Raw genomic sequence first — 25960 nt, 5'->3', positions numbered from 1 at the left:
AAAATGTACTTTTAACAAAAAAAGTAAAGAATATTGATGTCTCATGTGTCAGAATGAGTGCACTGCCAAGCTAAATGCTTGAATAAAAGTAACACATTGTTTACAGCCAGAATTGGCTTCCGATTGTAAAGTTTGTTGCTGTGAAAAACTTAAAGCTGTTGCGGCCCTTCAGTATGTGAGTTTAAGACCCATTATCCAAATGTTTTTGATCGATCTGGAACACTTCATTAATACAGTAATACATTGACAGATATACAGTATAATAAAAATAAGCACTTTAGGTTTTAATATATCAAATAATGAGACCATTAAAATCGGTACAAAAAAGTGCCTGTTATTAGCAGTTATTGGCTACTATTTAAGAAAGTGCCTGGAATGAAAACCTGCTGCCACTGTAGCTCTCCACTTACTTAGTTTGAGGCCCCAGCTTGAAAAGCGGTGATGATGTCAAGATAGGCGTTACATTTTTAAATAATAGTTAAAAAGATGTACAAGTTTTAGAACTATGGATATAAATGCATTGAAGCCAAAGGATAATGTGCTTAAGGTTTGTGGAAGTTCTGGTGCAATTCACTGGTGTCCCTGCGAAGGATTCAAATCATCAGCCAGATAAATGTGGAGGGAAATTGGACTTCAGCCTTCCCCCATCTACAGAAGTTATCAATTTTAAAGCATGAGGCTGATGAAGTATGTTATGTATTATTTAATTATTTTAAAAGTACTGTGATAAGATGCACTTTTTCAAAGTGCAAGTTGACATCCTTACATAAATGAAATTTTCATAGGTGATAATAATTTACAACTCTATACATTAAACTAATGAGTGGAAAAGAAACATTAAATAGACCCCTCCCGGCTACAGTTGTGCAATGTTTCTATCAAATGTAGGAACAGCTAGAGTCAGGTTTTAGCTTAGCTATTAAAAACCTATAGCAAACTGCAGCAACAGTCCTCGTCATGTAGCTTCTAGCACATCCTTGTGTTCATCTGCTGCCACCTCTGACTTGCAGGAAGTCTGTTGCTGAAGAGCAACACAACTTGGCACAGTGTGTGACTGGGCTTGGGAGGAATCTGAGCTGTAGACAGAACAGACAGTGGTGAGATAGTGCAGGATGGGAGAAATGGTTCAGACAGATGGTGTAGGTTCAGGTAAAAGAATTAAGTCTGGACCATACTTGCAGAGGTAAAACACAACAGCAAAACTATATATGACCCTCTTTCTACTCAATATTTTACTGAATTGCATCAGAATAAGAAGGAACATTCAGACTTTCTTCTTATTTCAAAATAAATGTAATTGATAGCCAAGCACAATGTAAAAACCCAAACATTACAATAGATAGATAGATAGATAGATAGATAGATAGATAGATAGATAGATAGATACTTTGTGCAAGATTGTAGGTCTAAAATCATTATAGAAGGACATTTGCCAAAAAGACTTATTTGATCCCTATAAATGAGCATTTGCCACTGCACATGTTGGTATGTTCAACAAGAAAAGACTTTATAGTAAGTCAAGTTTGCTCACAGACACAGCTGATGCTCCATGAGCCTAAGGTATGCACAGTTCTAAAGGGAGTTGGTAGGCAAAGCAGAGAAAAAAAACCATTTGTCTTCATGAAACCCAGAGGACACCTCTCTGGAAAGTTCTGTGATGTAAATTGCAGTCATCCATGTCCCTTTTGATCATGAAGTGATATGGCGAGGTTCTCTCATTTTGAGTCCCAGATTTGGACAATTATAACCCTTTCTTTGAAAAAAATAAAATGCATCTTTCTGTTCAGTCTTATTGCTTGAGGACCTAATGCAAAAACTGGGTAAAAGTCTGGCACAGATTGTGTTTACCAGCCTGTGAGTGTCATTAAACATCCATCTGTTGCATCTCTTCTAGCATTGCCAGGAGCAGGAGACATTTCTTGCAGCATTGAGCAAAAAGCTGGATTGGTCAGGAGCCCATCACACAGAACACTTATGGACATATCAGTGCTTATACTTGGCTAAATTTGAGTTGGATATTATCTAACATGAAGGTTTTTGGGATGTAGACAGAAACAAAATTGCTTGTGAAAAAATATATTTAAATATATTTAAATATATGTAGAATGTGGAGAATGTATTTACTCCACTCGATGACTACACAGAGATTTAAATTATGCCCATAAAGCTGCTGTGAAGGACTATTAAACACTGCAAAATCTGCACTGCCTTTATACAGTCATGTGTTTTTATATATCATTATTATAGTCCTGCTTGTACCCATTATAAAGATGCTCTGACAACTCAGTTACTGCATTTTTAGTGTATGTGTTTGAGTCAAGAACACACCAGCAGGACACAGAACAAAGGTAATGCAATTAAAGCCTATGCAGATTGGTTTCCATGACCTGTTCTTGTTAGGTTATGGAGATTCTGGCACCTGGTGAGTTACTTTCCTGTTTTTCTCACTCTACAACTGATGTTAATCTGTTTAATGTCCAAACCTCCTCTCTCTCTGACTTTCCTTTCACTCACTTGGAAGAAATCTATCTGCTCCAATCTGCCCTCTAGTACTAGAGTAACCTTCCTGTGGGGTCATGGATTCAGAATTACTTATGTGTTTGTATTTTCTTTCAATGTTTTTGTGATTTCTTTCCAGATGCTGTTACTTCTTGTCACATTCCAAAGATGTGCATTATAGGTTAATTGACCCAGTGAGCATACCTGTGTGTGTGTGTGCACGCATAAGTGTATTGTACAATATGTCATCCTAGAATGATTACTGCTCATGCTTCTTGAGATTTTGTAATAAGGAAAAGAAAGTTAAAAAAGGATTGATGAAAAGATGCTGAAATAGTTGTGAATTTCCCAAAATAGCTCAGATGAGTATTAAATTATGTGTTCTTTCAATTCTAGATAAGCAAATGAGAACAAATCAAAAAATTCAGGAAATAATCAGCAAAAACAATGTATTGATTCTACAAATGAAACTTGATAATAATTTGCTGAAGAAGAAGCTGGATGAGAAAATGGAGGCAAGACTTATTTATTTTTAAATATCTGGTTTGCTGTATTTTTCTTGATCTACAGTTTCCTTCTTTGGTAATTTTTGAAGATTTTTTTATTTACTAATTCTGAGACATATATTCACAAAGGTATCTGAATCTGAAACATAAGGATGTCAGTATAATCTGCATTACATTGTAGAAGTGAGTCAGTTATTTAATCTGCAAGTGCTTAAATTTTCAAAATATGACATCAGTGTTGCTTTACTTCTAAAGTGCCTTTGTATAGTGTTATGTATGGAAAGCACAATACAAGACAAATTGTTTAAACATTTCATAAAAATTAAACTCGCAAAATTGGAATGAATGGAGAATGGACCATTGTTATTTACTATACACATCCCAAACAACATTGTGCCTCTGTATCTGGCCTCTTAATCTCTCTTTAATATGCTTTACGTTTACATTTCTGTGTTTGAAGTTAGAAAAAATTCAAATCTTGCATTAATGGGACCAATGGTGGACCTAATGCATCAGTGTTTAGTAAAATATAAAATACAGTACTGAAACCCACTAAAAAGCTAATGCTAGATCTTTACATTGATGGTACATCTGTTGCAGGTTAATAGACATTGACCACCTATTTACAGTACCACGAGTTTACAGATGAAGCTGTTCAAGTTATGTTATATACATGTAGATATAGATGAGAATAAAAGATGCAGTTTTTAGGGCTAAACACTTTATTTTTGACTTATCGACTATAACATTCTCTGTACACCCTTGCAGCATAGTGATTATGTTTTTTGCACTATTTGTTCATAAACAGTGCCATTTATACAATACACGTCTCAGGGTGCTTTATATCAGGTGTACATGACATGAAGTGGATAGGTTAAAAATTAAGGAGCCAGCTGTTCAGAGATGTTTTCAATGGCACATATTTTTTTAGTGAATAGTTTGGCAAAGGTCACTTGAGGAATATTCATGAACAGTGTCATTGGGTATTTGATGGCTGCGGAGTTTTAGCATTAAATGTGAATCTGGGCTTCTTTTACAACTCAGTATCCTGTATCATCCTTCTGTAGCCTTGGTAGCTTGAATTTCAATTCCGGAAGAAAGTGGTCTACCTGCTAATCCACCACCATCTCTTTGCAGAGATCTGTTTTATTCATGGAAGTGTTCAAACCAAACTGTCACCAGACGCAGTCCTACCTGTTGTCCAAAATCTGCTAATTGCAGCTTTCAGAGTTCAATAACTGTCCAGCAAACATTTTTTCACTAAAGAGATGTTAAGTATGTGACATAGATTTACTTATAGAACTGTGCAAGCCAGAGGAATAATTGCCACCTCTCATGCTGGGGGATGAATTGTTCCCAATACTCCGCCTCCTTTAGTCCATCCATTATTCATTAATTCGTTGTGACTAGGATAGATATTGAGGATCATCCGGGCCAGGCTCAGCCTCCTCTTCTGTGGTCCTTCCATTACAGCATCCCAGCTGGGTAGGGAATCATCCTCCGTCTCAGTCAAGATGTCAGTCCATCCTTTCTGGGACTTAGAGTAAGATAATTGCAGTATGAACGGACTCTTTCAAAAATCTGATTTTTATGAGAAAAAAAAGGAAATGTTATGTTATCTTGTCATACTGCATACAAAATATAATGTAACAACTTGATGTACAGCAGAGGATGGACTCAGACACAGACACAAACAGCTGCTTAATAGTCCTTAAAAGGATTGTTTATTGTCCCTTTAAGAAAGGACCCTGATCAACTCCCACTGTTAGGCTCAGAAGATGAAGCTGTTCCTTGTCTTCATCAAAAGGGATTGCTGTCCTCGTGAGCCTTCATGCCACACCAGCCACCTTCTATCCTTAGCTGGGTCCGAGTCAGACCATCCGATCCACTGCGCTGTTCATCATACCTCCTTTTAAACTATGTGCTGCATCAGAGTATAGCAAGTTGAAGCCTGTATGGACTGCTTTGCTGAATGCGACTGTCTTTAGCTTTTACTCCTTTATTTCAACCCAGTTTACCACCAATAGAAGGCTTCACATGAATATCTTTTCATGCCCTTAAGGAAACGCTGTTGGCCAAGGAATGACAATCTTGCTCTCAGCTTGCTAGTGACAATCAGACAGAGTTAAAGCTTTTAATCTTTTATTTAAAAATTGTAACTATTTGCATTGCAAGCAAGTGTACTGAATATAAAGAATCCGACAGCTTGAATGTGTCAAGTCTTTGGCAGTCTTTTAAGGAGCACCTTTGAAAAGTATTTTTATTTAAAAGATCATCAGCTCATCCTCGCTTCTTACCCAAAAATGAGCAAACACAAATCAGCTGGCATACTGGTTTAAATCTCTGTTAAAAGAGCATTTTGACATTGTTTTACGGTTTCTCACAGCAAAAAGTATGAAAAGGCTCCTAGATTCCTGCTTCATGTTATACCTCCCGCAGAATGCATCTTGGCAAGACTTTAGAAGCAAAAAGCCTATTACCTGATCAATTTAAAGTGTCTTCTGAACAACTGCTGTAAATATTTTTCAAGTAGTTTTACTGTTAAATCTTCTGAGCTTCTTGCAGCATTTTCTGTAACTCTTCCTTTGATTTTGGCTGCTTTTTCAATTCCCCTGATCGCACACAGCTTGAGTTATGTTGAGGCTGTGATTCTGAAGTCTCAGTCTAATACTTTCAGTGTTCCATTTAAAGATTGCCTCTCCAAGTCAGTGTGAATTGTGTTTGGAGTTTACTTTGGGTTGTTATCATGCTGAAAGGTGATGTTTTTGCCAATAACAAATTTTTACAGTATTAATGAAAAAGGAATCAAAAACTTTTATTTCCCAACAGTCATTATTCCATTAATTTTGGCCAGATACTACATCATACTGGGATCTATGCAAATGACATATTTTAAATTTGGACTCAAATTTGGATTCATCCGTTAGACTTTCTGTGACTGATTGTTTTTCTATGCTATGGTCTTTTGTGTGCTGCAATCATTTTGGCTTGTTTTCTTTAAAAGAATTATTTCTTTGCTGCTGCATTCCAATCAAGATCGTTTCTTTTAAGACTTAATCACACAGTTAAAGCACATACATAGCAGATGTAACTGTAACTTTAAGTACTGATGCAAGCATCTTTTTGGGTTTCTACCATGAGCTCAACTTACAAAGTTTGGTAACATTTCCTCATGCAAACTTGAAAGTCATGTTTGTTGGTAAAAACTCTTGATTTTAAGTTTATTGAAGTCTCTTAGCTTAGCCATTTCCAAGCCCCTCTATGAGGCACCACATTTTTGTTAAACTACACCAACTTATTTGTTATTTTATCAGCACTTTTTGTTGTAGCACATAATTCTAAACACTTACTGACCAGATAACTAACTTTAGAATTATTTTCTTGAGTAGCCTAAGACTTTTGCAATTCTTTAATTTGTTCCTTGCAAATTAATGCATACAGATAAGGGTTATTTTTTTCCATTACACTGAAATAGAACCTATGCCACCACTATTGTTTTTAAACAAGCACTGGACAGAATTCCAATAATTTGCATAGTATATCTGTAAAAATCCACATATGCTTACGCATTCTTAGGCCAGTTACTATTGTCATATAGAACAATATGCATGTTCCTGGCGTATGGAAGGAAAGCAGAGTAACAGAAGAAAGATTCAGAAATAGCAACATTTTAAATTATTTTAGATAGTTACCGGGCCTGGGCCGGAAGTCAAGTCTGTAAGGTAGTAGTACTAAACCTGATGACACAATGGATTTCCTTATTTAGCAACAAGTTTCTTTGCTATATCATTTTTTAATAAGATATGTACAAAAACTAAATTAAATGAAAGATAATTCAGAGAAATATGACCTATGCCTTTTTGCACTCCACTCAACATACAAAAACTGAGAATCACATAGAACTGTAAAAGTCCTTCTCGCCACTGTATTCTGCTCAACATTTATAGATGTGCTTGCTTAGACAACTTATATATACATTTCATGTTTGTTTTTCAGCGGCATGAGTTGCTCAGTAATGAACTGGTGAATAAAGAAAAGGGTGAAAAAGGTGACATTAAGCATGTCACTGGTAAGGTAAGTGTCATATGAAGCAGTGTTATTCATTTGATATAACTGGAGCAATCCCCCTCATATAAAGAAATTAAAATTCAAATGATTCATTTAGGAATTTAGAACATTTCTTTCAAATAAAACCATTCCTGATGAAATTTTAAATTGTAAGTGGAATTACACAGCTGGTTTAGGATTTACTTGAACATATATTTTTTTACTGTAAATGGAAGGTAACTATTCAATTCGTCAAGATTGCATTAATTGCATATGTTGCCTTGAAGCCAGATGAAGACCTTTTATCAAAGCTATCAAGCTATTCCCTTCAACTATGTGTGTTGATTCTGACGACCCTTTGTGTGAAGAAGTGCTACCTTGTTCCTGCTTAACATCCACTTGTGTATTTGAGCACATGGTTGACTATTTAACTCAATAAATTCCAAATTGAGACTTTATTGATACCATTAAGAATTTTAAAAACGTGGACTGGTTCCTCACTTCCTCACTAGCTGTGTTAGTCTGAGACTGAATCAAGTCTGTTTTCTCCAGCCTCTAATAGGAAGTTGTGGCATTTTAACTACAGAGACATTTGGTTACCTCTTTCTGCACATCTCCAGATGCTGCTATTTATCTTGGCACTTTGATGACCAGAATTCCACACAGTACTCCAAATGAAGTCTAACTAGTCATTACCTGGAGTATGAGAATACTGATAACATAAAACTCAGAGTTTTGCTCAGATGCTTTTTCTTGTTGATCAGAATCACCATCTTTATATATTTATATACAGTATTTTTACAAACATATAAAACTAGATATCATTTTTTTTAGAGATGGCTTAGTTTGTAGATTATAGTGTGAAACCATATTCCTGAGAAGGATTGCATCACACTTCTTTTAGCCATGAAGGATTTATTTAGATTGGCATCTTAAGAGGAAAGACGCCTCACGTCTGGACAAACTGATGAGGAAGGCAAGCTCTATTGTTGGCATGGAGCTGGACAGTTTAACATCTGTGGCAGAGCGAAGGGCGCTCAGCAGGCTCCTATCAATTATGGAGAATCCACTGCATCCACTTAATAGTATCATCTCCAGACAGAAGAGCAGCTTCAGCGACAGACTGCTGTCACTGTCGTGCTCCACTGACAGATTGAGGAGATCGTTCCTCCCCCAAACTATGCGACTGTTTAATTCCATCCGGGGGGGTAAACGTTAACATTTAACATTATACATAGTTATTGTCTGTTTTTCACCTGCATTATTATCATTCTTTAATATTATTTATTGTATCAGTATGCTGCTGCTGAAGAATGTGAATTTCCCATTGGGATTAATAAAGTATCTATCTATCTATCTATCTATCTATCTATCTATCTATCTATCTATCTATCTATCTATCTATCTATCTATCTATCTATCTATCTATCTATCTGAAACCCAGTTTTGGATGGAATCGCTGAATATTAATTCAAAATAGAGAGAAGTCTGAAGTATCAGAGTATGCAATGCAAATATCAGACATTTCAGGTTACATGAGAAATTTGGCAGCTATGGTGCCCAAATAAGTAATTTAAGGTGATGCAGAAAGAGGGAGAGAGAAAAAAAGGTCACCAAGGTTAAGGGTAATGAGAATATGAGGTAATGAAGGAATTGAAAGTAGTAACATAAAAGAAAGTGAGTGGAAAGTTAGAGACAGAATAAGGGTAGCAGTGCAAGTACTAATTATATTTTATATTTATTTATTATTTTATTTATATTTTTATATTTATTATTATAATAATAATAATAATAATACATTTTATTTGAAGCGCCTTTCAAAAAACTCAAGGTCACTGTACAATCAGGTTAAAAAATAAACATTCAATAACTAGAAAATTTAAAATCCAAATAAAACATCAGATAAAACACCAATAACAGTTACAATGAATAAGCAATTTTGAACAGATAAGTTTTAAGATTAGCCTGAAAATGGCTAAATGGGTAGTCATATTCCTAAGATAAGCAGGTAATGAGTTCCATAAGGAAGGTGCCGATCTGCTAAATGCGCGATATCCCATCGTAACAAGATGTGCTGGTGGATTATTTAAGTTAATGGAAAAAGAGGATCTGAGCATACGAGAGGGTTTAGTGACTTGAAGGAGCTGTGAGAGATATGTGGGGGCAAGATTATGAATGGCCTTATATGTAAGGACTAAAATTTTGTAGTTGACCCTAAACTTTATTGGCAGCCAATGAAGCTGCTGAATAACGGGTGTAATGTGATCAGAATAGGGTGTATATATATAAACATGACACTGAACTGACATAAATAGGAGAGGATCAGGGTAAGGAGCCATTATGTATGAGAGATCACTGGCTGCTGAGATTGACATATGAACACTTTCAACAGTTAAGTCCAAGCAAGACAGAGTATTACACTCCAGGGAAGCCCAAAACATGATTAGAAAGCATGGCAGATGTCTATATTATATCTGCACCTACATTGTGATCTCTGTTGTTGAGTCGGTTATAAGAGAATAGCTTCCTTTGCATATATACTGGCATTAAAATGAACTAAATAGTTTATGGACCTACAAGAAGAATCTCTACTTCCATATAGAAACCTAGGAAATTGTTAGTTAAATTGAAAAGCAAACATTTAGTTTAAAAGTTTACTGCTTTATTGTATTATTATTGGACTACTCACCACCCATTAATGGGTTGTTAAAATAGATGTAGTCTTTTACTTTCTTTTAATTTTTTGGACTCAGTTATTAGTATGAATTCTATTTTGCTTATTTCTGTACCCAAACTATCAAACAGATTTAACTACAAGTGTGAAACTGTTTTGATATACTGTATTGTAACTAACTAGTGAACATGACAAGTAAGTGCAACCATCTCATGAACTTAGCTTTCTACACTGCAGGCATTTTACAGCAAAAAGGCTCAGTTGTGAAATCCTTAATTTAACAAATGACTGACAGGTGCTTATGCAGGACTTGTCAAATGCTGCCATATTGTTTTGTTGAAAGTGAAGTCCTCTGTTGTAGAACTCTTTAGAACTGTGGTTCTCAAACTCAGTACTGGGGATCCCATATGGCTGCAGGTTTTTCACAATTAGTGAGCCATTTTACTTTTAATTGATCTGATTTAATTAGCTGTTCTACTTTCTGTCTTATTCTGCACTCAAGACAGTCCAGCAGTATTATTTACATGTATGAGGCATTTAGAAATATTTGTATTTTTCCTACAGATTTAATTGTTGATAACTTTCTTTTTGTTTTCCTATTCATTTACCATTTTCTGTGTAGTTTGCTGCCTTTTGTTTTACCACTGGGCAAATAAAACTAAATGCTGAAAGGCTGCAAATACTTCAGCATCAGACCCATTAATGTGCTCATTAGTTAACTAATAAATTAAATATACTGTACAAAAATCATGATAATGACCCCAAAATACAGAAACTGGGAAACAACAGCTTACTTAATTAGTCTGCAAAAAGAAATGGCTTAAAACAAAAAATGGTAGTCCCAGGAATGTGTTTGAGAACCACTGGTTTAGAAAAGTCATTCCCAAACTCCAACCATATTCTGTTTTTAATTGAACTCCCAGCCTAATTAAGTGAGCTCTTATTTCCCAGTTTCTGTGTTTTGAGGTCAATGAAGAAATTACAAAGCTAATTGTTTTAATACATTTTAATAAAAATGAAGCAATTATATGTGGAAATGGGTGGCATGGTGGTGCAGGGCTAGCACTGCTGCCTTGTACTTAGGGAAAGCCAGGGTTTGCATTCTGGGTCCTTCATGAGTGGAGTTTGCATGTTCTCCCCATGTCTGCATGGGTTTCTTCCAGGTGCTCCAGTTTCCTCCCACATTCCAAAGACGTGCTGGTTAGAACATTAGAACAATCTAGACGACAGCAGGCCATTCAGCCCAACAAAGCTCGCCAGTCCTATCTTACTACTTCTAAGAATAAAATCGGTCTAGTTTTAAAAGTCCCTAAAGTCCTACTGTCTACCACGCTACTTGGTAGCTTATTCCAAGTGTTTATGGTTCTCTCTGTAAAGAAAAACTTACCAATTTTTGTGTGAAATTTACCCTCACGAAGTTTCTAGATAAACTCATTTTAAAATAACTGTCTCAATACACTGTACTAATTTCCTTCATAATTTTAAACACTTCAGTCATGTCACCTCTTAATCTTTTTTTGCTTAAGCTGAAAAGGCCCAGCTCTTTTAATTTCTCTTTATAATTCATCCCTATAGCCCTGCAATTAGCCTAGAGACTTTCTCTGGTAGCATGGAGACCAAAACTGTACATGGTACTCCAGATGAAGCCTCTCCAGTGTGTTATAAAGCTTGAGCATAAGTTCTTTGGACTTGTACTGTACACATCAGGGTGCTATATACTCTAACATTCTGAACACTGACTGGAATTTGATAGCATAGAGTCCAGTACAACTCCTAAAACCTTCTCATAAGGTGTACTCTTGATTTCAGACCTCCAATTGTGTATTCATACCTTACATTTTTACTTCCTACATAGTATAGTAGGGTGTTGTACCATGTTAGCCATCATGGATGCAATGAGAAGTCAAGCAAAATGACACCTTTTATTGGCTAACTTCTCATGGTAAGCTTTTGAGGTAGCTCAGGCCTCTTCTTCAGGCAAGCCTGAAATAGGGGCCTGAGCTGCCTCGAAAGCTTGCATATTAGAATCTTTTTTTTTTAGTTAGCCAATAAATGATGTCATTTTGCTTGACTTCTCATTACTGCCTACATGTAATACATTTCATTTACTGACATTAAATTTCATCTGCCACAAATCTGCCCAAACCTGTATGGTGTCCAAGTCCTTCTGTAATGATATAACGGATTCCAAATTATCTGCTAATCCACCTATTTTGGTATCCTCTGCAAATTTAACCATCTTGTTACTTATATTCCTTTCCAAATCATTTATATATATATATATATATATATATATATATATATATATATATATATATATATATATATATATATATATACAGTGATCCCTCGCTATATTGCGCTTCGCCTTTCGCGGCTTCACTCCATCGCAGATTTTATATGTAAGCATATTTAAATATATATCGCGGATTTTTTGCTGGTTCGCGGATTTCTGCGGACAATGGGTCTTTTAATTTCTGGTACATGCTTCCTCAGTTGGTTTGCCCAGTTGATTTCATACAAGGGACGCTATTGGCAGATGACTGAGAAGCTACCCAGCTTACTTTTCTCTCTCTCTTGCGCTGAGTTTCTCTGATCCTGACGTAGGGGGATTGAGCAGGGGGGCTGTTCGCACACCTAGACGATACGGGCGCTCGTCTAAAAATGCTGAAAGATTATCTTCACGTTGCTATCTTTTGTGCAGCTGCTTCCTGAAACGACATGCTGCACGGTGCTTCGCATACTTAAAAGCTCGAAGGAAACGTATTGATTTTTGATTGAAAAACAAACTCTGTCTCTCTCTATCTCTCTCTCTCTCTCCCTGCTCCTGACGGAGGGGGTGTGAGCTACCGCCTTCAACAGCTTTGTGCCGCGGTGCTTCGCATACTTAAAAGCCAAACAGCCCTATTGATTTGTTTGCTTTTCTCTATCTATGTGACATTCTGTGCTCCTGACCCGCACTCCTTTGAAGAGGAAGATATGTTTGCATTCTTTTAATTGTGAGATGGAACTGTCATCTCTGTCTTGTCATGGAGCACAGTTTAAACTTTTGAAAAAGAGACAAATGTTTGTTTGCAGTGTTTGAATAACGTTCCTGTCTCTCTACAACCTCCTGTGTTTCTGCGCAAATCTGTGACCCAAGCATGACAATATAAAAATAACCATATAAACATATGGTTTCTACTTCGCGAATTTTCTTATTTCGCGGGTGGCTCTGGAACGCAACCCCCGCGATGAAGGAGGGATTACTGTAATATATTTAAAAATAGCAGTGGCCTTACCACTGATGCCTGCGAAGCCCAATTCTTAACATCAGACAATTCTGATAGGGTTCCTATGTCTGAGACGATTCTGTCCCTATCTAAACAGTACATCCTGAACTCCCACTTCTTTTAGTTTGATGCCCAACCTCTCATGTGGCACCTTATCAAATGCTTTCTGAAAGTTCAGATAAATAATATCATATGCTCCGCTTTGATCATACCCCATTTTGCTTCCTCATAGAATTCCAGCTTGTTCCTAAAACATGACGTCCCTCTTCTGATCCCATTCTGACTATTCAATAAAACTGTTCTTGCCATGTGCTGCTCAATCTTATCCATAAAATTTCCTTCCATTATTTTTCCTGTAATGCATGTTTAACCTAGTGGCCTATAGTTGCTTGGATCTGCCCAATCACCCATTTTATATAACAGGATAATATTTGCCATTTTCCAGTCCTTCGGAATTTCCCAAGTGCGCAATGACTTCCTAAAATATGCATCAAGGGTTTATATATGAGCTTGCTAGCCTCCTTAAGAACTCAAGGGTAAATATTATCTGGTCCTGGAGATTTGTTTGATTTCAGCATATTTAATCTGAGCAGCACTTCTTCCTCTGCAATGTCTAAATCACTCGGTACCACCTTAGTAGTCCCTTTTATCTACTTCCTCATCTTTGAAGACCTCAGAAAAATGTATGCTTCGAGCATCTGCTATTTCACTGTATTTTTTAATTCCCCTTTAGGTTACGTGAATTGGTGATTCTAAATTGGCTCTAGTATGTGATTGGGGTGTGTGTGTTTGACCTTGTTCCTGCCTTGTGCCCTATGCTAGCTGGGATAAGCTCCAGCAGGCCCCTGCAACCCTGTTCAGGACTGAGCGGGTTAGAAAATGAATGACAGTTATATGTTATTTATGTTCATCCTGATTTCCATTCTTCCTTTCCATTATTTACTATTTAGTGGGTCTGAAGCTAAAGCAGTTGCAGCCTTTCATCATCTTTGCCTGTGTGTCTGCTTTGCTTGTTTTTAATTTTCACTATTAGGATACAATAAAGAGATTAGACTACAAATAATAAAAGAAAAATAATTAGAAAACAACAAAAGAGTTAAGCATTTAAAGCTATAGTGGAAAATAGAACTATTTCTGAATGTCTTACAATGTAAAAATCATACTGCTATGGTTTTCTGAATGCAGAATAAGAGAAAAAAAAGACCAGCTAACTAAATAAGATCAATTATTATCACTTATTGTGAATCTAGTTGGAACAAAAACCTGCAGTCATAGGGCGTCCTCAGGACCGAGTTTTGGAACAACTGGTTTAGATGAAGCAGTTTTAGTTAAGTGAAATATATAGAATATAGTTCCTTGAACCTCAATTCTTGAATAGAATTCAGGTTGCCAAAGTTGTAAAAATGGAAAACCTAAACTTTCAGAATTTTTCATTCTAGTCTAAGAAACTGTGAAGTAAATACCTTAATAAGTTAAATTGAATAACAAAAACACAAATTAGACTCTGGCAAAGATGCTGGATCTATCTAAAACCCGCAGCCACCTTAGCCATCCATTGACTCAGTGGAGTTCGTTTACAATTTATTTACCTTACATATGAATGGGCAGCATGTAGACAAGAGACTAGAGTGGTCACATGGTCAGTGAAATATCCATAATATCTTCTTATTTATCATCTGAGTCCATTTTTCTTTTTTATTGTTGCATTTTATTGTTTTATTTTTGGGTTAGCTGACAATTTATAGCAGAGCATATAGAGATAGACTGTAACATTTTTAATTTCATGTTATTTGCAGTTGTTTGTACCTAATTTCAAGTTTTTTTTTGTACTTTATAATGGAAAACATTCCAGATGTTATTTGCAATTGTTTACACCCAATTTATGATTGTTTTTTAGGTATTGTATAATGGACAAAATTCCAGATGGACATTAAAAGTAATCCCAAAAAAATAAACCTGTAGTGACCTCTCAGGTTGGCCTCTGAAAATGCAGTCATAAGAAACATTTATCAAAAATTAATATGTAGCATTAACCAACAATTAAAAACAAAGTCTACATTAATCAATCCATTGTCTTTCTCCTTTGAGTTAGTCTGCCGTGCAGAAGTTGGAGAAGCTAGTGAACAAGAAAATTTGGCAGCTGAATTCCAAACAACATGTGAAAGAAGCCCGGAAGCGCCGTTTAGAGGAGCTGAAACAGCAGCACAGCTCCCATATTCATACAGTCCGGACTGAGCAGGATATGTGCAGTCAAGAGGAACATGTAAGTGTGCTTCCAATAAAGGTCCTACCAGGTGATATTATCACATTATGGTAATTTTGTTTTTAAAGGTTTGTCAGTACATTAAATATTGTCGTTTAGTTCTTTAATATATTTTACTATACTCTCTCTTTTATTTGACTTAAGTTAAAGTTAAAATCATATCCACATGGGTACAAATATGTAAATCTAAATACCAGGTTAAACCAAAGCAGATGTTGGTTGTGGAAATTATTACAGCCAAAGAGTTTGCCATTTGAACAAAGATTGGGGTTTTTGTGCTGAACAAAAGGGACTATCATGATAACATGTCACTTCCTAGTGAGAATATCATTGTCTCTGAAGATACATCTAGGTCGAGGATATTAGAAGATTATATAAGGTTACCAAAAATTATGGAAGCTCTACACTCTTGACAACATCTTCTATCATAAGGTGTATCTAGAGGAGATGAACCACAGGTTTATGGGATCATCAAAATGCAAAAACCAGGGATCCCTTTACACCTTATTGTCAGTATAGTTAATTTAATCGCCTGTAATGCAGTAACATTCCTGTCCTTCACCTGTAGTCTGCTAGTTGGCAGCAAAGAGTACCACATACAAAACATCAGGGTTTTTTTTTATATGCTTTAAGGGTGACAATAGGACATGAAGAGGCTATGGATTACCATAATGTAACCTCGCTTTTTACATATGTTCTAGTTGCAGATGCAATAAAGGTGATACTCAGATGACTGCAAAAAGACACTATACTGAAGCAAAGGGCAATAATCGCATAGACCAGTAGGTGTGGTTTGACTTCCCACACAACCTTGCAACACAAACTAGAAAGAATCAAAATGTTTCACCGGACAGACAAAATTCCATCTGACATCATAATGAGGGACAAAGAGAGAGCCCACATCAGGGAAGCCTTGAGTGAATGCAGATAACCCTAACAGGATGAGGCATAAGCAGACATTTTTTTCTGTTGACTGCTGGTTGGTTAAGGGAAAGAGTGGGCTGTTTAGGATCAGATTTCAGAATCTTTGTCTATCATACTCTGGTGTATATATATATATATATTTTTTGATTCTCCTGTGTTCTTTCTGTATTTCTCTTTTGGCTGAGTACTTTTTATGTTTGTGTATACATGTAAGTAAAGTTTCACATCAAAGGAAATGTATTTTCTTTAAAATGAATCATACATTTCAAAACCTCAGGTGAAGATTTCAAGTGAGTTGAAAAAAACGTATTGGTAGCTAATCATAAAGCGTTTTCTGAAAATTTGAGTCAATTAGTTTATGTGAAGAAATTTTTTTTTCTAAATTTATATATAAAGCCAGTTTTATATGTACTGTATAATTTACATAGCATTACTGATGGCAATTGAGTTATTTAACTGCTTTAGAGGGTAATGTCTTTAAATGTTGAAAATAGACAAATTTTGTTTCTGGTATTTAAGTTTAATCTGGTAATTTAAGATTACTTTGAAAAAACTGAGGTGCTGATAATTCCTGGACATGTGTATGTATCAAATCAAGAATGACAGTCAGAGACTTGTTTTATTTACTGGCAAGAAATACTTTTTTATAAAAATAATATAAAAGAAATTAAAATGTGGCAAAACAAAACATAAAACAGCAAAGAAAGACAATACACAATTTAAAAAAAACACAAAGCCATGTAATTTAAAGGATAATTGTACTGTGCAATTTATTGTACAGCATTTTGTGCAATTACACTCAAGTCTAAAAGCAGCTCCCATTTGTATGTCATATTACTTTGTAGCTGTTGTAGGCAAAGACTAAGGTAGACATATCTTAATTTGGATGTAAGAGTTGGTGCCCTGGGAGAAAACTGTATTGCATAATAATGTAAAATTGTGAGAGTTTCATAGTTATTGGCATGATATCATTGAACATGCTTTTAAGAATGACCTGAAAGAGTTTGTTTTAGCAAATAACAAAACTCTTGTACATTCATCAAGTTCTGACTTAAAATATAACAAAAGTAGTATAAACACCAGTTTTGGGGAGCATTACATTTAAAAGTAACTTGATTACATTACTTAATATTTACAAAACAAGTGAATAAATATATATATTGTTGTGGAATTTTGCCTAAATAGCACTTTATAGCACCCCACATGTACAGCCTTATCTGCACATGGAAAGCTGCTTTAGGCAATGACACTTATTCCAAATCACCAAAGCTGGTGCCCACTCACCGTGCTGCTTTTATTATTGTCTCCCCTCAGCTGCTAACCCTGTTGGAATATTGCAGTCACCCACACTAGGTGCTGTTATCGCTATACCTTCAATATATTATCATGGAGATTCCTATGTTCATCATTTTGGCTCACATATGTTATAGCTATGGTTAATCATATTGTATACTGGGGGCTTCGCTCGCCCACCCCCGGGTTTTGTTATCCGGATATACAATTTAAAGAGATTGTTACCTACTCTTTCGATTCTATGTTGCATCACTTCTCCGTGATGATAAATATAAACCTGACCGAATTGTGGTTTCTTTGAAATTAAACTTGATGTAGCTTTAATTGTTGCAGGAGCACAGATTCTCATAGCGTATGGTCCATTATTGTGTAATCAACGTTTTGAGCATTGAATGATGCGATCCCAAATAGTTTACTGTAGACTCTGATATTTTGCCTGTAGTGTTTATGGATTTCACTTTCACCAAACAACAAATCTTTTAATTCTCGCGGATACACCTCTTCATTGGGAGGCAACACTACTTTTCCCTGGTGGCAACACGAATTTGACGATCTACAAGTCTCCGACTTAAACTTTAATGCCTTACAATATCTACATACTCCTGACATCACGTATGTCCATATATTAGATCTCTTTTTGCTGTTCCGTTATTTCACAGAGTAATAATTTTCGTTTGTTTGTGCTAATGTGATCTTTACTTTTTTTTTTTTTTTGATACTTTCGAATTCTACTGCTTTCATAATCTCTAACCTGCTCTGCATGTGCATCGCACCAACATTTTTGATTGTCTTTATGAAGTCTTTTATTTCTAACCCCGATTGGACCTAAGAGGTTTTCAATTCCACTTGGTCTGGGCAATTTTACTTAGTCACTGATGTGCCATCTAGAACGCTGAAAATTTAGATGTCCATGATCTTGTTTTAAATTGTTTGTAAGTAGGGCGTGACGTGCAAAAGTCACCATCTCACGGGTCTTGCTTCCAAAGGTTGTAAAGTCTAGTCTCGCAGGACGTCAAAGTATCTTTCCGAGAAGGTCACGTCTCGACCCAAGATTTTTTTTATTATAATAGAGAGACAGGAGTGTTGGGTATCTACTTTATAGTGCCCCACGTGTACAGCCTTAGCTGCATGTGTGCAGCAACTTCAAGCAAAGAGACTTGCTAGCTTTGCACAAGCAGGACAATTTGATTTCTTTCAGCTGCTTACCCCTGTGGGTATATGGTAATCACCCACACCAGATCTTCTTAACAATATACTTTGACCTAATCAAACCGTATAAAATCAATGTTGTCATAAAGCAAAATTAATAAAAACATAGTAAAACTGATGGAAGCAAAAGTAGGAATCATATTTGAAAAGAGACTTAAAAGGTTCGGAAATGTATCTGAAAAAGAGTCTTATTAAAATACTTATACAGAAAATATAGGTAATGGAAAATTTGTATTTTCAAGTCTAGTTGCAGATTTGGTTTAGATTGGTGTTCAGTCTGCAGAGGTCTTCCCAATTGTTTGGGTTCTTCTTTCGCTTGTTCCTTTCTCTGCTCTCCTTATTCTTCTTCACTTCTGCTCTACTTTTTCTTCTTGTTTCACTGGCTAGCATTTGTTATTAAATCCTAAGTCCATACATAACCCTTCATGAAACTGACAAGAAAAATATACAAATTTGATAATTTTCTTGTGTTTTATAAACATACATCTAGTCTTTCATGTGTTTCATGAAGGATCATCCATTCCCAACGCAAAGATTCACAATATAAACATTGACCGCTGCACCCCACAATCATACTGCTTCAAAATATCTAGAGCAAATAGCTGGATTTAAACCAAACTGACATTTTTATAGGTTTCTGTTAGTGGATTGCACACAGCACACTTTTTTTCTGCTTAGGTGTGCAACTTTTGTTCAGTTCTTTTTATTTAATTGCACACTATGCACGTACTTAACCTTTTCCTGATTATCTATCCCCAGATGGCCAGAGTGTGTGCCTACATGACGTCACAATGACAGTAGTAGGCAATGTCTTTGTGAAACAAATTTGCAGAATAATTTTTTTTTTGGAGTGGTAGGACTAAGTATCCCTAGTAATTCAATAACACATTGCATTAGGTTACCCATGACTAAAAAAAAAAAGGTAAAAATGACTACACAATGCATGTTTCTTTTAACATGTTACCCTAAAATTGATCGGCACAAAACTCTTTAATCACCCCATTCTGCTACACCTTTCACTTTTTTTAAGGAATGGGAAAGAAAAAGATATCTATTTCTGTTCCATAACTGTAAATATTTACTCTATGCACATGTTAATACATATTTTACAGTCATATGAAAAAGTTTGGGAACCCCTTTTAATTCTTTGGATTTTTGTTTATCAATGGCTGAGCTTTCAAAGTAGCAACTTCCTTTTAATATACTGTATGACATGCCTTATGGAAACAGTAGAGTTTCAGCAGTGACATTAAGTTTATTGCATTAATAGAAAATATGCAATATGCATCATAACAAAATTAGACAGGTGCGTAAATTTGGAGACCCCAACAGAGACTTACATCAATAATTAGTTAAGCCTCCTTTTGCAAATATAACAGCCTCTAGACGCCTCCTATAGACTTTGATGAGTCTCTGGATTCTGGATGGAGGTATTTTTGATCATTCTTCTATACAAAGTCTTTCCAGTTCAGTTAAATTTGATGGCTGCTGAGCATGGACAGTCTGCTTCAAATCATCCCATAGATTTTCGATGATATTCAAGTCAGGGGACTGTGATGGCCATTCCAGAACATTGTACTTCTCCCTCTGCATGAATGCCTTTGTAGATTTCAAACTGTGTTTTGGGTCATTGTCTTGTTAGAATATCCATCCCAATGCTTTATATAGACAACATATTTGCATCTTTTGAACAATTACGTTCAAAATTCAACCTCCCAGCTACACATTTCTTTTACTATCTTCAAATTAGAAATTTTGTTAAACAGAAATTGCCCGATTTCCCCCACCTCGCACCCTCCACAATGCTGGAAAAAATACTGCTCAGTTTCGAGGAATTAAACACCATTTCTGCATTATATAAAATCCTATTAGAGTCCCTACCTCTCAAAGATCCAAGAGGACATTGGGAAGAAGATCTCTTAATCAATATATCAGAAAAGGAGTAGAAGGTAGCAAAGCAGAGAATTCACTCGTGCTCCATATGCGCAAAGCATAGAATTATTCAACTAAAAATTATATATCGAGCCCATCTGTCTCGCTTAAAACTGTCCAAAATGTTTCCAGGGCAAGATCCAACCTGCGAACGCTGCAACCAAGCTCCTGCCTCACTGGGTCACATGTTCTGGGCCTGCACCAAACTAACATTATTTTGGACCAAAAGTTTTAAGTGCCTTTCAGACAGCCTTGGTATCACAATTCCTCCTAACCCATTAACAGCTGTGTTTGGTGTTCTTCCAGACAAACTTGAAGTGGAGAAGGACAAGCAAACGGTGATTGCATCCACTACACTTTTGGCACGCAGACTTATTCTGTTAAATTGGAAGAATCCTAACTCTCCTCTGAGAAGTCAGTGGGAAACCGATGTTTTATATTATTTGAAATTGGAAAAAATCAAATTCTCAGTTAGAGGATCTGTACAGAATTTTTTCAAAACCTGGCAGGATCTAATCAATATTATTTTAGAATAAGAGAAATAACTATTACCGTATTTAATTCCCTTCTCCATCTCTTATTTACCTATATATTTATTTCTCCCTTTCTTTTATTTATTGTTGCCTTATTAAGCCCTAAGCAATTCTCCTTTGGCTTTGCTCTCCTTCTCAGGGGTGGGGTTTGATTTGTCTTCAATTTTGTTTGGTTATAAATTGATCTATTTGTATGGAATGATTACAATAAAAATTAATAAATAAAATATAAAAAAAAAAAAGAATATCCAACCCATGCGTAACTTCAACTTTGTGACTGATGCTTGAACATTATCCTAAAGAATTTGTTGATATTGGGTTGAATTCCTCTGACCCTCGACTTTAACAAGGGCACCAGTCCCTAAACTAGCCACACAGCTCCACAGCATGATGGAACCTCCACCAAATTTGACAGTAGGTAGCAGGTGTTTTTCTTGGAATGCGGTGTTCTTCTTCCGCCATGCAAAGCACTTTTTGTTATGACCAAATAACTCATTTTTTGTCTCATCAGTCCAAAGCACTTTGTTCCAAAATGAATCTGGTTTGTCTAGATGAGTATTTGCATACAACTAGCAACTCTGTTTGTGATGTGAGTGCAGAAAGGGCTTCTTTCTCATCACCCTGCCATACAGATGTTCTTTGTGCAAATTGCGCTGAATTGTAGAACAATGTACAGATACACCATCTGAAGCAAGATGTTCTTGCAGGTCTTTGGAGGTGATCTGTGGGTTGTCTGTAACCATTCTCACAATCCTGCACATATGCCGCTCCTGTATTTTTCTTGGCCTGCCAGACCTGGGTTTAATAGCAACTGTGCCTGTGGACTTCCGTTTCCTGATTACATTCCTTACAGGTGAAACTGACAGTTTAAACCTCTGAGATAGCTTTTTGTGGCCTTCCTCTAAACCATGATACTGAACAATCTTTGTCTTCAGATATTTGGAGAGTTGCTTTGAGGATCCCATGCTGTCACTCTTCAGAGGAGAGTCAAAGGAAAGCACAACTTGCAATTGACCACCTTAAATACCTTTTCTCATGATTGGACACACCTGTGTATGAAGTTCAAGGCTTAACAAGCTAATCCAACCAATTTGGTGTTACAAGTAATCAGTATTGAGCAATTACATGCATTCAAATCAGCAAAATGACAAGGGGACACACATTTTTGCACAGCCAGTTTTTCACATTTGATTTAATTTCATACGACTAAATACTGCTTCACTAAAAATCTTTGTTCGGAAAACACCCCAATACTCAGATGTTCCTAGGAAATGAAAGACATACCACTGTTATCTTTTTTGTTGAGTAAATTATTATGCAGGCTGAGAGGGGTTCCCAAACTTTTTCATATGACTGTATTTTTTTTTTTTTATAATTAGTGGTACTGATTTTTGGATTTTATAGATTTTTATAGCTGTCATTAGCATCAATTTGTGATATATTTTTAAATTAGACTATTTGTTTCTAATGAATTGAGTTGTCATTGTGATATCATTGTCTCTTTCAGAAGCAACGAGTGCTTCAGTCTAGTCTGGAAGAGGCTCAGATGAAGTTTGAGGAGGCTGAGCACCTTACACACATTTACCATGATATCAAAAAAGAGATCCAGGTAGGAGAATACCTGACACGGCTATACAGATTAAGCTGGAAAAAAAATTATTAAAAAAATCAAAGTAAAAGCAATGGAAGAGAAAAGCAGACTTTACTTGAAGGTGCTGAAGGAGCGAGACAGATAAGGTCTGCTTTGGCCATGTTTTACTAAAATAAATAATAAAAATGTTATTCCAAGTAAATCTATGCAAAGGTGTCCATAAACATTAATTTTGTCTTGAGAATATGAACCCTTCTTCAAGAAATTTGTATACAATGGATTTTTAAAAATTTTATAGAAAGCAGTTCCCTGGTTGAACAATAATACATTTTAGATTAATAGGCAAGATCATGTATGAGCAAAACCTGGGGTTAGTATTCTTAGCAGCTCAGCTTACTGGTTATCCAGGTGAAGAGTTGGTATCTTTTTCACTTAAATGGACATACTGTCCTCCCAGATAAATGTTACTGTACATTGTAGGTCCTCTAAGCTGCCGTATAGCTTCCGTATCACTGATGTTTCCTCCATCCAGATCTGCTGTCTCATTGCCTTGTGCAGCGGACAGTCTTGGAGTAGATAAGACTTGATCAGATTCTTGAAAGTGCCACTTGGCTTATGGATGAACAAATGCATAAAATTACCTTGTCAAGAACAGAAAACATCTTAGCAGCCTTACATAAGATGCACTGACATTGATGTAAGTCAACCAATTATAAAAGCCTCAGTATAGTTAAGGCAAAGGGCTAAAGACTTAAAACACTTCACACATTGGTGGCCACAGACCTTTTTCACAGTATGCAGTTTTCAGTATGCTTTGAGTCTGTCTGATTTGTGACTTTCAAATTTAATCCCTATTGATCCATGAAATAACTGAGATGTCCTTAAAAGTGTCAATGCGTAAATCTCACTAAAATTCTTTGGATAGGGAAACCTGGTAACATTTGGGGTTTTATATGAAAACCTGGATATCATTTAACAGAAAATGAATTGCCAATTGAAAAAAATATGAGGCTTGTTAAAAGCTATAGATACAAAGCAAAACATGAGAAATGGAAAAAGCCGTCCAGAATTTATAAGTTGAGGTCTGTTATTTTTTTTTTTCTACATAATCTCATATTTATGCTAATGGATGAGTAGCTTTTTTGTGCCACCTCACATGATATTCAACTTTCATCTCTGTTTTGTTCCCCACATGCTTGCTTAAGTGATGGGAAAATGATAAAAATCTCCTGCTACTAAAACAAAACATTGTCTGGGGTTCGTGAGCATTGTAATTTTTACAGTAGTTTCTCTGTTTAGTGTGCATATGTATGACTGCTCATTTTTTGCCAAGAAATGTAAAATTCTGAGGGCTCGTTGAACATTAAGTCTACACCGGCAGGGTGTTTGAACCACCCTAGACTAAAGAGATGAATGTAATATTGTGAGGAAGTGCAAAGTTAGTGTGGGATACAAATACTGTGCAAAAGTCTTTTTAAATTTTGTATTGAATTTTTATTTTTTTTCTTCTGCATTAGTGTGTCAGTAGAAAATAGAAATGGGTTAAAAAGTACAATCAGACAAAAAGATGGCGCAGCGGGTGGAAAATGTAGCCTTTTAAATCATTAATTCTTACGCCAAGGCAATAGTGAGCATACCAACAAGAAACATAATGGGCATCCTGCATCAGCCAGGTCTTTACCAAGTAGAACTTTCATGGCAATCAGCAGTTTCAAAGTGTGCAGTCCAGACTCTTCTGAAGAAGCACAATGAAACGGGCAAGTGGTCAGTCACAGGAACCGAGTAAAGCTTATGGAAGATACATCAAATTGATGTGCCTTTGAAATTGGAAGACATCTAGCACTGCTGCCAACTTTGAACTCTCAGACACCACTGGAAGCCCAGTATACCCCCAACAATCCAAAGATGTTTTGTCAGATGTGGTAATGCCAAAAAGCTATTCCTACAAGTTGGAAACAAAACCAAGAGGCACAGCTAGATACACAAATGCAATAATTGGGGTGCTCAACAATGGCAGTACATTCTCTGGATTGATGACTCAAAATTTGAAAATTTTGGTTCAAAAAGGTGGAAGTTTCTCCATAGAAGAGCTGGAAATCACAACATAATATTAGCATTTGCAGCCAACAGAGAAACTCGGCAGAGGTTCCCAGCAGGTTTGATTTGGTCTGCATTGCTGCACAATTAATGGAATTCTGAATATTGAGAAGTACAGGTAGATTCTTATTCATCATGCAATGCAATCAGAGAGGCATCTGATCAGTCCCAACATTCTGCAGCAGGACAATAACTACAAACACATGGACAAAATCATAAAGACCTTTCTTCAGCAAGAAGTAGAACAAGTAGTCCTTAATCAGATGGCATGACCTTCATATATCCCTGACCTCCGCATCATCACATCTGTTTGGGATTGTAGAAGCATGTGAGACAACCAAATTCTGCAGAACTGGGGAAAGTTCTCCAAGATGCTTGGAACAAATGACTAGCAGACTTTCTTACAAAGCTTGTCCAATAGTGGACCTTAGAGAGAGAATGCAGTTTTTAAGGGAAGGATGTGCACCCACTTTGATTTTTTTTTGTTTTGTTTTTTAGTTTTTTACTGTTTACTCTTTGTAGTGAAATTTTGATATCTATAAACTTCTAATTTCCTTTATTATTATTACTATTATTAATTTTTAAATATTGCTTTACTTATTCTCTATTAATGTGTGTCTGACATTTGAATGATACTATATTCATTTTCTCTATACAAAGGGTAGGGTTACAGGCTGTGTGGTCTTTTGACTTAGTGTTTGACTAGTGCTCATGTTGTAGAAACATTATAAAAATGTTGCATAAAATAAAAATTGTTATTTAATAGCTGTAGATAACTTTAAAAATATGGAAAGTAGTATATTGCTCCAAGTAAATATCATCTCAGTAAATAAGAATGATGTTCAACATATTCAAGTCCCCTTGACCAAAGACAGATTGCCTGCGTAAACAGTGAGGCCTTTAGGCTGCTGCAGAGGAAATGTTTGACTTTGGAGATCATAATAAAGATAATTCTGCTTTACTGTTCATAAGGTTACAATCTAAATGGTAGAAATTTCTGTCCATATCTCCACCTCAAAACATCCGTCATTAACCCCTTTTGGACTTCTCACTTTTTCATTAAAGATTTAGCCACACCTACTCCCATTAATTTAGTTGCGAAAGCAGTCACTGCTCCGCA

The 25960-nt window shown here is 36.0% G+C and overlaps 1 protein-coding gene across 1 annotated transcript in view; it reads left to right on the top strand.

The window, feature by feature from the left end:
• Nucleotides 1-1112: 1112 nt before the first annotated feature.
• The window catches only part of LOC127526602 (outer dynein arm-docking complex subunit 3-like), a 64308-nt gene continuing 39460 nt past the window's right edge, over nucleotides 1113-25960 (top strand). The window contains exons 1-5 of the mRNA XM_051922480.1: nucleotides 1113-1149; nucleotides 2896-3014; nucleotides 7002-7079; nucleotides 15091-15261; nucleotides 22660-22761. Coding sequence (XP_051778440.1) covers nucleotides 1113-1149; nucleotides 2896-3014; nucleotides 7002-7079; nucleotides 15091-15261; nucleotides 22660-22761 — 507 coding nt within the window. The remainder of the gene's footprint in view (nucleotides 1150-2895; nucleotides 3015-7001; nucleotides 7080-15090; nucleotides 15262-22659; nucleotides 22762-25960) is intronic.

The sequence above is a fragment of the Erpetoichthys calabaricus genome, chromosome 2 (genome assembly GCF_900747795.2).
Source record: "Erpetoichthys calabaricus chromosome 2, fErpCal1.3, whole genome shotgun sequence".
NCBI lineage: Eukaryota > Metazoa > Chordata > Cladistia > Polypteriformes > Polypteridae > Erpetoichthys > Erpetoichthys calabaricus.
The sequence above is the reverse complement of the archived record's forward strand: the minus strand, read 5'-3'. Positions and strand labels throughout refer to the sequence as shown.